Source organism: Tachysurus fulvidraco, chromosome 23, assembly GCF_022655615.1.
Source record: "Tachysurus fulvidraco isolate hzauxx_2018 chromosome 23, HZAU_PFXX_2.0, whole genome shotgun sequence".
In the NCBI taxonomy this organism is placed as follows: Eukaryota; Metazoa; Chordata; class Actinopteri; order Siluriformes; family Bagridae; genus Tachysurus; species Tachysurus fulvidraco.
In genome coordinates, this window is record NC_062540.1 from 2321153 (window position 1) to 2333502 (window position 12350).

The 12350-nt window shown below is 44.6% G+C and overlaps 1 protein-coding gene across 4 annotated transcripts in view; it reads right to left on the reverse strand.

Annotated features, from left to right (window-relative positions):
- Nucleotides 1-210: 210 nt before the first annotated feature.
- LOC113651474 (utrophin) overlaps nt 211-12350 on the reverse strand; it is a 126861-nt gene continuing 114721 nt past the window's right edge. For 3 of the 4 annotated variants that reach the window (XM_047807273.1, XM_047807272.1, XM_047807275.1), the window contains 6 exons: nt 10585-10809; nt 9674-9896; nt 7987-8068; nt 7284-7364; nt 4676-4701; nt 211-1767 (listed from right to left, as the gene is read on the reverse strand). In XM_047807273.1, coding sequence (XP_047663229.1) covers nt 1759-1767; nt 4676-4701; nt 7284-7364; nt 7987-8068; nt 9674-9896; nt 10585-10809 — 646 coding nt within the window. In that variant the 3' untranslated portion in view covers nt 211-1758. The remainder of the gene's footprint in view (nt 1768-4675; nt 4702-7283; nt 7365-7986; nt 8069-9673; nt 9897-10584; nt 10810-12350) is intronic. The other variant, XM_047807274.1, reaches the window with a different exon arrangement.

Genomic DNA, 12350 nt, shown 5'->3' on the forward strand with positions numbered 1-12350 from the left:
TGCACCGTAGTTTAATGACATCAATAAGAGTAAACACGGTTCGTTAGCGAGTAGCGCAATCGTCTGGAGAATTAGCTACACGCTGCTTTTGTCTGTTGAGAGTCTTAAAGGTGCCGGACGACAGGACAGCGTTTGACAAACGATTCCGTTCATCTTATCACGCTCGACTCGTCTCGAAGGCAAACTCTGAAGAAACACAGAAACCGAACGCTCGTTATAAAAATGTTTTTATTTGGAATAAAACCATAGTACATGTAGTGTGGTCAGCTACACCATCTACCTCAGATAAGAACAACAACACAGCTCAGTGGACATGAAACAGCACAAAAACCCGACAGCGGGACCTGGACGTACCACACACTGACCTCGGACCGGTCCTTCTACAAGACATCAGACAAAACCGGACCTCGGATCAACACAGAGAGAAATCCGAGACGTCCAAACCCCGCGGTCCGGGACACATCGGATTTGGCTAGAGTAGTGTTAATGCTTTACAGGGTGGAAAAACATGATATACACCATGGAGAAAAAAAAAAGCTGAAAATAATTCACAGACCAAATCACAGAATTTTTTTTTGTTTTAAAATCATTGACTTTTTCATTTCCAGCCTTTTCTCTTCGACCGGATCTCGTCCCTGATCGGAAGTAAATAGGTGGCGTTAACGTACGCGGGGTTTTAAAATCGAACCGTCTGTGGTGTTCGGTTTCTGGTTTGGTTCGGAGGGGAAAAAAAAAAAAAAAAAAAGCACGAATCTCGCAAACGAACGCTGTGGAGTCTGAGGTAGCAAGGCAATCATGGCTTTCTTCTGATTCGACTCGACTTTTAGAAAACTATTCGACTCGGGGGGGAAAAAAAAATAGAAATCGTCCAATCTGAATTTAGATCTCTTTATTCTTTAGTTCACGATCCCGTAAATCCTTTCCTTGGAATGGATGCTGTATAGGCACACAGGGCTAAAACATCTCAGCATTCCTCAACATGTACAGTATTTACACAGGGGTGGCTGATAGGGCGCCAACATGGACTCGATACCACGACAGTTAATGTAGCTCAAAGCGGATAAAAATAAAGACGTGTCATTTTTAATAATAATAATAATAATAATAATAATAATAATGAAAGGAACGCTGACAAACTGCAGTGGTGGCAGAACGAGTAAAGGAACACTCTGACTGGGAAGAAAAAAAATACGGTGGTGACGTGGATTATTTTTTCGAGGACAGCCGACCGCTCCGTGGGTGACGGCACGGATTCACGCCGTAAACACGAGATACACAGCCGAGGGATGCATTCTGGGAGGAACATGCATTCGGAGGCGAAGCGAGTGGTCTTCATCCACCAGGTGTGTGTTGTAAAGGTTTACCACAACCACGTCTTTATTTCTGTCTGTGTTAAATATGTGAGAGATATGCGTAAAGAAGGTGAACAGAGGTTCCCGGAGCGTGTGCACAGAAAAACAGAAATACAAGCTGAACAGGTTAAACATTCTGAAGCGCCCGTTAGCGAAATATCGTCGTCTGTCGTATTCATACAAATCCCAAACCTAAAACCCGGATCAGGTCATGGAATTTACAGTTGCATAGTACAGACAGACAGGGTGATGGACGTGGCGGTGATGGACGTGGTGGTGGTCGTGATGGACAATTTCGGTGTTGGAGTCAAGGTGAGGAACTCCAGGTTGGTGAACTTCGTCTATGAGAGCAGGGACTTCACCACATCACGTGACGCGTCATCGACACTGTCGTCATCAGCAGCTCTCACATCACCTAAACACACACACACACACACACACACACACAAAACCAAATAAAACATCTATCTGCCTTCTTGTTTATGTTTTTTCAACAATTCAGTAAAAGTCGTCCTTCCGAAACAAGAAATCTAAAGAAATATAAACACCAGCTGTTTTAAGACATTCTCCAAACGCTCGAATCTACTTTTGATGGCCGTTATTTTAACGTTCGTTCGACGCAACCCCTAGACATCACATCCCGTCACCACACTTCTCGGGGTCGGTTCGACCATAATAAAGCAGCCGGCAGAATAATTCTTCTTTTCGTCGTAGTATTATGTTTGGCGTGTAGCTTAGAGACGTTGGGTATAAAAACATCCACCACGTATTAAAGCTACAGTTAGGAATTCAGCTAAGAATGAAAAAGAGCAGCCTCTTGTGGCCGAAGGTGGAATAACATTCTAATGAATTTCTTAACCTTAAACCCGAACCACATTTAAAAAGACGAAGGGAATCTGGTTTGCGTACGTTCTATGTTTTCTCCTCCACTCTACTGCACCTCATCTCCTGAACGTCACACGGAACTAAACTAAGTAGTCATTAACGTGCAGTTCGGCGCAGGTGATAACGGAGACGTCTGCATCCTGCCGCCTCACACGCTCATTAACGGCCGGGACGAGATACGGGAGCAGGTGAATGCACAGAGTTCTTTTTTGAATGCTGTGGTGATGAAACCAGCGGCTTTAAGGAACGCTTGTTTAATGGAAGGAAGATAAAACAGGGACGAGTGAAAAAAGGGAACAAATGCCCTGTTTGAACGCTTTATCTCACATTCAATGTTCTAAAGGATCACACAGACTCCAGCAGACAGGGTTAATTAAATATCAGCTCAGCAGTGAGAGACTGCAGGACTGGGAGCCGCCATCATTATACTATTAACCACTAACCAGTCCTGACTGGGGAGGGGGGGGGATAGGGAGAGAGAGAGAGAGAGAGAGAGAGAGAGTGTGTGTGTGTGTGAGAGAGAGAGAAAGAGAGAGAGAGAGAGTGTGTGTGTGTGTGAGAGAGACAGAGAGAGACAGAGAGAGAATGGAGAGAGAAAGTGTGTGTGTGTGTGAGAGAGAGAAAGAGTGTGTGTGTGTGTGTGTTTGTGTATGTGTGTGTGTGTGTGTGAGAGAGAGAGACAGAGAGAATGGACAGAGAAAGTGTGTGGATGTGGGTGTGAAAGTGAGTGAGTGTGAGAGAGAGAGAGAGAGAGAGAGAACAAATTGAATCATTAAATAGGAAAGAGCCTTAGTGCAGTTGTTACACACATTAATGATTTGAATAAAAGAAAGAAAGAAAGAAAGAAAGAATGTGTGAGTTTTATGACTACTGTTCATTTACGAAGAGTGATTCTCTCTGTCTCTCTCTCTCTTACACACACACACACACACACACACACACACACACACACACACACACACACACACACACACACACCCCTCTTCATTCTTTCTTTCTCTTTTTTACGGAGGTGTGTTTGAGAAGAGCGTTTAAAAGGAACCACTAATGGATGTGTGATGCAGTGGAGATGCTGCTGGAGCTCGGAGCTCAAATCGAGAGCTTATTGATCGCACGGCGCTAATCGCCTCCAGCTGTGCTACAGACATCAGCAAAGTGTGTACAAACTGCACCGTAGTCACATTCAGACATAACGTCCTGCTCACGGAAATCAGGCTCGGTCTCTCTGGGCCTCGAGCCTGATCGGTCTCTCTGGGTCTCGAGCCTGATCGGTCTCTCTGGGCCTCGAGCCTGATCGGTCTCTCTGGGCCTCGAGCCTGATCGGTCTCTCTGGGCCTCGAGCCTGATCGGTCTCTGTGGGTCTCGAGCCTGATCGGTCTCTGTGGGTCTCGAGCCTGATCGGTCTCTTTGGGTCTCGAGCCTGATCTGTCTCTTTGGGTCTCGAGCCTGATCGTTCTCTCTGGGTCTCGAGCCTGATCGTTCTCTCTGGGCCTCGACCCTGATCGGTCTATTTGGGTCTCGACCCTGATCGGTCTCTCTGGGCCTCGAGCCTGATCGGTCTCTCTGGGCCTCGAGCCTGATCGGTCTCTGTGGGTCTCGAGCCTGATCGGTCTCTGTGGGTCTCGACCCTGATCGGTCTCTGTGGGTCTCGACCCTGATCGGTCTCTTTGGGTCTCGAGCCTGATCGGTCTCTTTGGGTCTCGACCCTGATCGGTCTCTTTGGGTCTCGAGCCTGATCGGTCTCTTTGGGTCTCGACCCTGATCGGTCTCTTTGGGTCTCGACCCTGATCTGTCTATTTGGGTCTCGACCCTGATCGGTCTCTTTGGGTCTCGAGCCTGATCGGTCTCTTTGGGTCTCGACCCTGATCGGTCTCTTTGGGTCTCGACCCTGATCGGTCTCTTTGGGTCTCGACCCTGATCGGTCTCTTTGGGTCTCGACCCTGATCGGTCTCTTTGGGTCTCGAGCCTGATCGGTCTCTTTGGGTCTCGACCCTGATCGGTCTCTTTGGGTCTCGAGCCTGATCGGTCTCTTTGGGTCTCGACCCTGATCGGTCTCTTTGGGTCTCGACCCTGATCGGTCTCTTTGGGTCTCGACCCTGATCGGTCTCTTTGGGTACCTCGGTGATCGATATATTTCTAGACACATTTTATGAACAAGACGGTCCGCATTTTCTATCCCGTGTTTTGTTTTTGTTTTCTTTCATTCCTTTTTTATTTTTTTCCTTAACATCCTTTAATCATCATTGTTGTATGATCTCTGAGCCTCTGTGAGGAAAGAATACATTTGCTTGTGCTTTAAGATGTATCGAGAGTGATCGTCTTCCCTCCAGGCGAGCACGAGGAGACCGCTGTACTGACTGCAGACTGAAAACAAGGCCAAAGTGCTGACATTTTAGAGCTAGAACGATTTAGAGGCTATGACTCAAGGCAGGTCTTACCTGTGATCTCGAGGACAAGCTCGGTGCTGCGGAGAGGGAAAGAAGAAAAAGACAGAATTAGGTCAATTCACTGGTAACTCCGTGGTTATAAAACACATCCAGCCAGACAAGCGGCTTCTCGTTTAACCGGGATGTCCGTCTCCCGTCTCCCAGGGGAATGCAGCTCTATAACAGTGCTGATGTTAACGACCTCCGCAGGGAGACCACAGCCGCAGGACTGACGGATCATATGTTCAAACGCACGTCTAAACACTTCAAATTAGTCTCTTCCCCGTCAGTCTAATAAGAACAAGGCGCACCAAAGCAAACCGGATGATACCGGAGCCTTCCTGCTGTCTAAGGACAACTGCGCAGGAAAGTTCTGGCGGCTCAAATCTTTTACTCGGCTCTCGACACCGGCTTCAGAATCTTTATCAGCTTCATGTACAGACACAACGGTGCCCTCGGTTTTTATAATGTATGTGTTCGACTGATCAAAACAAAAAACATTACTGAATTATAGTGGACATCTTTCTTGTTAGCGTTGATGTTGCTAGGAATCTTATTCCCCTTTTCAACCGAGGCAGTTCGAGGGCAGGTTCGGAGCCTAATTTAGAACCAGTTCTTTCTGTTTCGACCACCAAAGCACCGGCTCTGAACCAGGAAAAGTGGTTCTTAAGTAGCACCAAAACGTCGCTGGTCTAGACTTAAGAACCGCTTGCGTCAGGAGCTGTGGGCGGGGCTACTGTTAGCGCATTTGATAATGTACCTTAAGTGTACTAATGTTTAATAAACTTTTACTTTACCGCGATATGATACATTATCAGCACACATGATAGTAGGTAGCTACATGCTAAGGCTAAATTATTTTCTGTGTTAAAGATAAAATAACGTTATGTACTTTATCGATTACAACCTCCGTTTATACAGATTACATGGAGCTGCACGTACACGTTTTATTCGCCGCGTTTGGATGCCGATGTAGGTTCACAAAGCCATGAGCGTTAACAGTAAAGCGACATCCGCCATTGTTGTTGTGTTTGTGTTTGTCGCTGCTGCGCTAACGTCGCTGGGACACGTGACACGTATACAGTGACGTTACACTTGGCACTATGACGGCTCTCTAGCCGGTGGAAAGGCAAACCGGTTCTTAGAAGGTTCGCCAGTGGAACCAACTTTGAACCAGCACCAGCGCTAGCTCTGAACCAGCACCCGGTTCTTTCCGGTGGAAAAGAGGCATATGATGTTGCTAGTCATCAGCATATTTGCTAGTATTGATAGTTTCTGCTGAACTGTGGTCCAGAGGCAGTTCTAGACCTTCTTTAGGGTGTCTCCAGCCCCCTATCTGTGATCTCAGCCACCCTAAAACTAAAAGTATAATTTTTACTTTCATAAATAAACGATAAAACTTACGTTAAAACGCGGGAAATGTCGTCGATGCGAAAGAAAATTATTTATCAGTTTGATCCAAGGGCGATTTGTTTACTTTACTTTTAGGCTCCTGCGTTGTAGTCTGTCAATAGTTCATCTTCAGCTGTCTGCGTTATCTGACCGGAGAAGCACAGAGTCAGTCAGAGCTGGAGGCGTTTATCTATAACGTTAATCGGCGGAAAACCGCAAAGACGGCAACCGAAAGCAGTGAAATGTCAGTATTCTTATTACCAGAGTTGTAGCACAAACAAAACATTAATGCAAACTATCCATTCAATACTAAATCAAAATGTCTTGTGAATATTTATTTTATTAACGACCGCATTGATGGGACACACCGTTTGTAGAGAACGCACACATACAGTACATGAACTGATCTGATTCAAGACTAACATCATTACATCATGCATAAAATGTTGGTGTCCACTTTTGCCATTTATAAATAATACCATAACTTTTGGCTTATTATGTAGTCATATAATATATAATATAAAACTCTTCTTGTTTTAAATTCTCACTGAGGGCTAAAACCCCCTAAAGGTGAAATCCTAGAACCGCCCCTGCTGTGGTCAGTGTGTTCTGGTGTTATTGCTAATGTTACTATCATTAGATTCTGCTAGCCCTGGCAATGTTGCTTGGAGTTTGTAATAAACTGCACCACTTCTCTCTAATAGCACATAATCATCTAACCCATAAAGACTCGTGGAGAAGGAAATCTCAGAAAGCATTTTCTTTCCCTGAAACGTAGAAGACAGGTGGAGCTGGACAGATCTGTCTTTGGGTTCTGTTCTGTTCTGTTCTGTTCAAGGCGGTCAATGAGCGAACTCAGGAGAAGGAAAGATTAAAATGGATTTTTAGCTAAAACCGCTGATGGACTTTCGACCCTGGACTTTCGACTTCATTTACTCGGTGTTCATTTGATACACAAACACAGCTTACTTTTCAGGTGGAGAATCTTTCTAGGCACAAAGCTGGTGTAGTGGAAGAGTGTGTGTGTGTGTGTGTGTGTGTGTGTGTGTGTGTGTGTGTGTGTGTGTGTGTGAAGGAAATTGGGTAGAGTGGCAGAAAGTGAGAACAACAACAACAACAAAACACACACACACACACACACACACACACACACACACACACACACACACACACACACACACACACACACACACACACAGAAAAAGAGAGAGAGCGGGTTAAAGCTTACGAGCACAAGTTGGAAAGCTGTTATTAATCTGCTCCATAAGTTCAGTCATATCAGAGGAGGAAGAATGTTCCAGAAAGTCATCTGAGAACACACACACGCACACACACACACACACACACACGCACACGCACACACACTCGTATATGAAAGATCTCTCAGTTACACACACCAGCATTATTGCACCATGCTGCTCATTTCCAGCACAAAAGGTTTTTGAAAGTTTCTAGTCTGGAATGAAAAAAAGTGATGTTCACGTCTTCTGACTGGTCCCATTTCATTGCCATGGCAACCTTATAAACTCAACCTTGTGTAGTTCAAATAAAAAGCAAACAAACTGTATGGAGATGGGTTTGTTTGAATAATTGATTAAAATAAATGAATTTCGATTTTACTGGCAATTACTGCAAACTTAATACAAGCATTATAGTTTAAAACGATCCTCTTAAAAGTAAAACGATTATTTAACAACCATTATTTTTTTAAATTTGGTGAAACCTTATGAAATGTGATTATGTAATGATCTCCAAGTGATGGAAATGTGGGAAGTTCTTAAATGCTGGAAATAAAGCAGCACTGGCTCCATGTTAGTGGGAAGAAAAAAAAAACTACTTGTACTCAACCAAATAGATGCAAGAGGTTCAAGTATGGAGTGGGAGACATGTTCAGATAAACCTACAATATATGTGTGTATTTCTCGTTTTACCTGTGTGTTCTGGACGACCTCTTGCCTCCTGACTCAGAGAACCCAAAGAGGAACCGCCGTTGACTGCAGAATCCAGCTCGGGCTAGATAAGGAGAGTTCGGAATGTTACAACTCGAAATGTTTGGCTAATTTCAGCTATGAAATTCGATCACAAAAACAAAAAGAAAACACACACACACACACACACACACACACACACACTCTCTCTCTCTCTCTGTTGGCTGCTTCATGTGTTTATGTTTGTGTTGTTCCCGTCAAACCCAGCCATGTTGTTTAGCATGAAGACTCTGACAGCTTAACGTCCCTAATGAATAATGTTCAGCAGCACAGGCCAAAAATACCCAGCTGTGCTATTTAATTGAGCTTCGCAGACAGGAGGTGTGTTTTATGATATTTTAGGTTCAGGTTAAACAAATAAACACATGCAGGGACAAACATACTGTCTTCCAAAAGGAAGCCACACAAACCTTTTTAGTTTCCTAAAGTGCTTTTCCCAACCTGGTCCTTACTGACAATAAGTCTTCTCTGCATCCAAGAAACCCAAATTTGATGGGTAGGTCAGCAAAGAGTTTAGCTACCAGAGTTTATCACCTTCTACTGTAAAATGAACAAGACTGAGTCGGTTTACTCAAATCTAAGTCAACCGTATACCCATGTAGTAAGGGTTCTTTACTGCACTGAAGAAATACTTATCAACATTTGATGGCGAGCCAGCCAGGAATGTTATAGCTAACAGTCCTATCACTATGAACAATAAAGCTAGCTGGGTTAAGTATAGAAAATCTAGATACACTCATCACTGTGTCAACTCCAGGGTTTCCCGCATTACTACTTTGTAGTTCGGGCGGCCCGCCAATGCTGGGAAACCCTACCGCCTTAACTAGGTCGTCCAAAAAAATAAAATCCCGCTGCACAAAAGGCCGTCAAGTGCATCTCGGAGAATAGCGCAGACGTGCTTCACACCGCGAGCGTGCCGAAATGTGAGAAGGACGTCGTCCGTCACTGTCTGGAGGATAACTAGTCAGTTGATAAAACGCATGTCCATGAGAAATGTAAGTGGACTTATGTTCTGGGTTTATTTAAGCCTGTTATTGCATTAGTCTATAGTTCTTGCAAATTTAACGTAAGTTATCTGGTGATTTTGTTGTTTGAGATCTTCACCTGCTAGCTAGGTTGCACGTGGCGGTTTTTAGTAATTGTTAAATGTGGTACAGAGTCTCACAAAGAAGCCCCCCTACTTTATCTAAAAGTAAAACATAGCTAACCCGTATGCTAACAAGGGCGAGTAGATCGGAATATATTCACAGATTTATTCCATTACTTATTCCCATGTCTCAATATCTAATTCTCTGTCGAATTATTTTCCAACAGGTGAGCCAGCCAGGAGAAACAGGTACAGTATGTTTAGCTATCATTCCTATATTAATTCACAAGTTAGCTGGTATAAATAGATTTAGATCTCCTCTTATTCCTGTGTCTCGTTACTCTTTATGCTGTACACAGAGAATGTTTGTTGACTGTTAATAGGAGAGTCAGCCAGGAGTCACAGGAATTAAAGGTGATCCAAGGAGTAAAAATAACAGAGAATACAGCGTAACATTGTAGCCACAGAAATAGTAATTAGGCAGTCTGTGTACCCGATGTGTGTGTGTGTGTGTGTGTGTGTGTGTGTGTGTGTGTGCGTTACCTGGTGCAGGAGCTGTCGTAGTCGGTAGAGCTGAGACTCCAGCTGTTTGTTGTGATCCTCCAGTATCTGCATGCGAGCCTCCAGCCGGCCCTTGTGCTGCCGTAGGAGCTTAGCTTCGGCCAGCAAGTCGGCCTCATCAGGGGCCGCGCCCTCAGTGCTCATCACACTCTCCGCACCACCGCGATGCCTTTCCCGCAGCTGCTCGTACTCCCTGCGCAGACTCCTACAGAAACATAGACACAAATTCTCAGTGACATTAAAGGTTTTGTGTTAAATTTAGGTGCAGCATAGTGTTAATTAGCTGTGTTGAAAATTAGGTGAAAGCTCGTGAATTGGACTAAAATGAGCCAATTAATTGTGATATGTGCCAGACCCGACTAAGACACAGCAGAGAGCTACAACACTTAGCAGATCCAAATCTATACAAACCATGTCAGTGCTCACAACACTGACTTTCCTCTCTCTCTCTTTTTCTCAGACACACACACACACACACACACACACACACACACACACACACACACACACACACACACACCAGATGTGAATGCTGGATTCTTTCTGTATTTGAGTAACAACTATTTTACTCAGACAGCGGCTGGACATTTTCTTCTCGATTCTTCCTTTTTTTAATTTATTAATCGTTTTAAATAAAAGAAACACAGCTAATTAAAACCCTAAACCACACAGCAGATGCCCAAGAAATGCCATTTGGTCCGTGTTTTATCACTGCAAATTCCCACCTGTCATCTGAACCTCATTCCAAAGGCGTTAAATATAAACACGTTCTCGCTCCGCCAAACAAGAAAAGACTGAATCCATTTCATTTTATTCCCTGGTAAACCTTCCACCCTGAGGGGTGGGACTCTGTGTGTTTCAAGTACGTTTTGATAGACAGCACATCTGCATACCGTTGCTCCTCCTCCAGGCGAGTGATGACGCGCTCTAGCTCTCCTCTCTCCTCCTTCTCTACAGCCTGCAGTATCTGAGCAGGGCTCTGCAATGCCTGTGTGGTGCCATGCATACCCAGGGCATGGGATTTGGGCGTGTGGGTGGGGCTTTGCGGCTGGCTGCAGGACGCGGCCTCGGCTCCGAGAGTCTGACAGTACTGCAAGATCAGCGCATGCTCCTCGTCCCTAGACACAGATATTTTGATTATCATCATTATTCACTTACTACAATATAATTCATTTCCACCATTATATCACAATTCTTAAGTCTGATTGGTCAACAACACAATTGTTCTTGGAAAAAAACAACAAAAATAAACAAGGAAATTGTTACTTGCTACCACAGGAGGCTTAATAGTAAATAAGCAGAATACTCTAGACCTCGAGTCTTTCTGCATCGTAATAAAATGTGCAGTGCAAACGAATTACAAGCTGCTAAACAGAGCAACATCATTATTCTCATAAACTCCCCGGCATAACGATAGCACCAACGATCACTCCGTCTAGCCATTTTTAACCCATTGACACTGAATGATCGTTTTGGAAGTCCAATGATACCTTTTCCACCTCCGACGGATGTGTATGTAAATTTGAACCTTCAAATTGTGGAATTAAAATAAGCCACTTCATGGGCAGCAATGGAAAACTTTCCGTTATGGAGGTAAGGGGTTTTTACAGGACTTCAAGATCCAAAAATGATAATCAAACCAAAACCATGGGGGTTACGGTGGCTTAGTGGTTAGCACGTTCGCCTCACACCTCCAGGGTTGGGGGTTCGATTCCCGCCTCCGCCTTGTGTGTGTGTGGAGTTTACATGTTCTCCCCGTGCCTCGGGGGTTTCCTCCGGGTACTCCGGTTTCCTCCCCCGGTCCAAAGACATGCATGGTAGGCTGATTGGCATCTCTGGAAAATTGTCCGTAGTGTGTGAGTGTGTGTGTGAATGAGAGTGTGTGTGTGCCCTGTGATGGGTTGGCACTCCATCCAGGGTGTATCCTGTCTCGATGCCCGATGACACCTGAGATAGGCACAGGCTCCCCGTGACCCGAGAAGTTCGGATGAAGCGGTAAAAAATGAATGAATGAATGAATGAATGAATGAAACCAAAACCATAGTTAAAAAGAAAATCTTTAGGGAGAAGTAGACCCCAGATAATGGACCCTATATGATGGACCCTGGACGATGGGGCCGTGTAGCTGACCTCAAAACCAGTTCCTTAAGTCTCAGGGTTTTGACGGAATAGAGATATCAAAACAACAACGTGGATGAGAACACGAGTGAAAAGAAGAGGAGGATAAGCGACTATACACAAGAGGAAGATAAGAGAGAATACCTAAGGGGGCAGCGAGCACTAGAAAAGAGTTCAGACGTAGCGGATCTCTCAGAGGAGTAACGCTCGGCCTCAATCAGGCTCAATCTAAAGAAGCTCGGCTCGGCTCCCTCGACGCCGCCTGTCTGCTTCTCTCTTCCTCTATCGACTCCCATGTTCTTTTTTTCTCCTTTTACTAACACGACAGGTTCGGCAAATAAGAGAGTATATCTAGTAAATGGAGCATGTTTCTTTTATTTAGCTAAGTCTTTCATGTAGGATCAGTTTTTTTAAAACCGGGAGAAAAGTAGAAAACGTATCCTTCTTGTTAACGCAAGCGGTTTGATTGTGTTGCCTGGCAACAAAAGGGTTGAACCAGTCAGTGGCAAAATGAGAAAGAAAACATCTTTTTACCACGCTT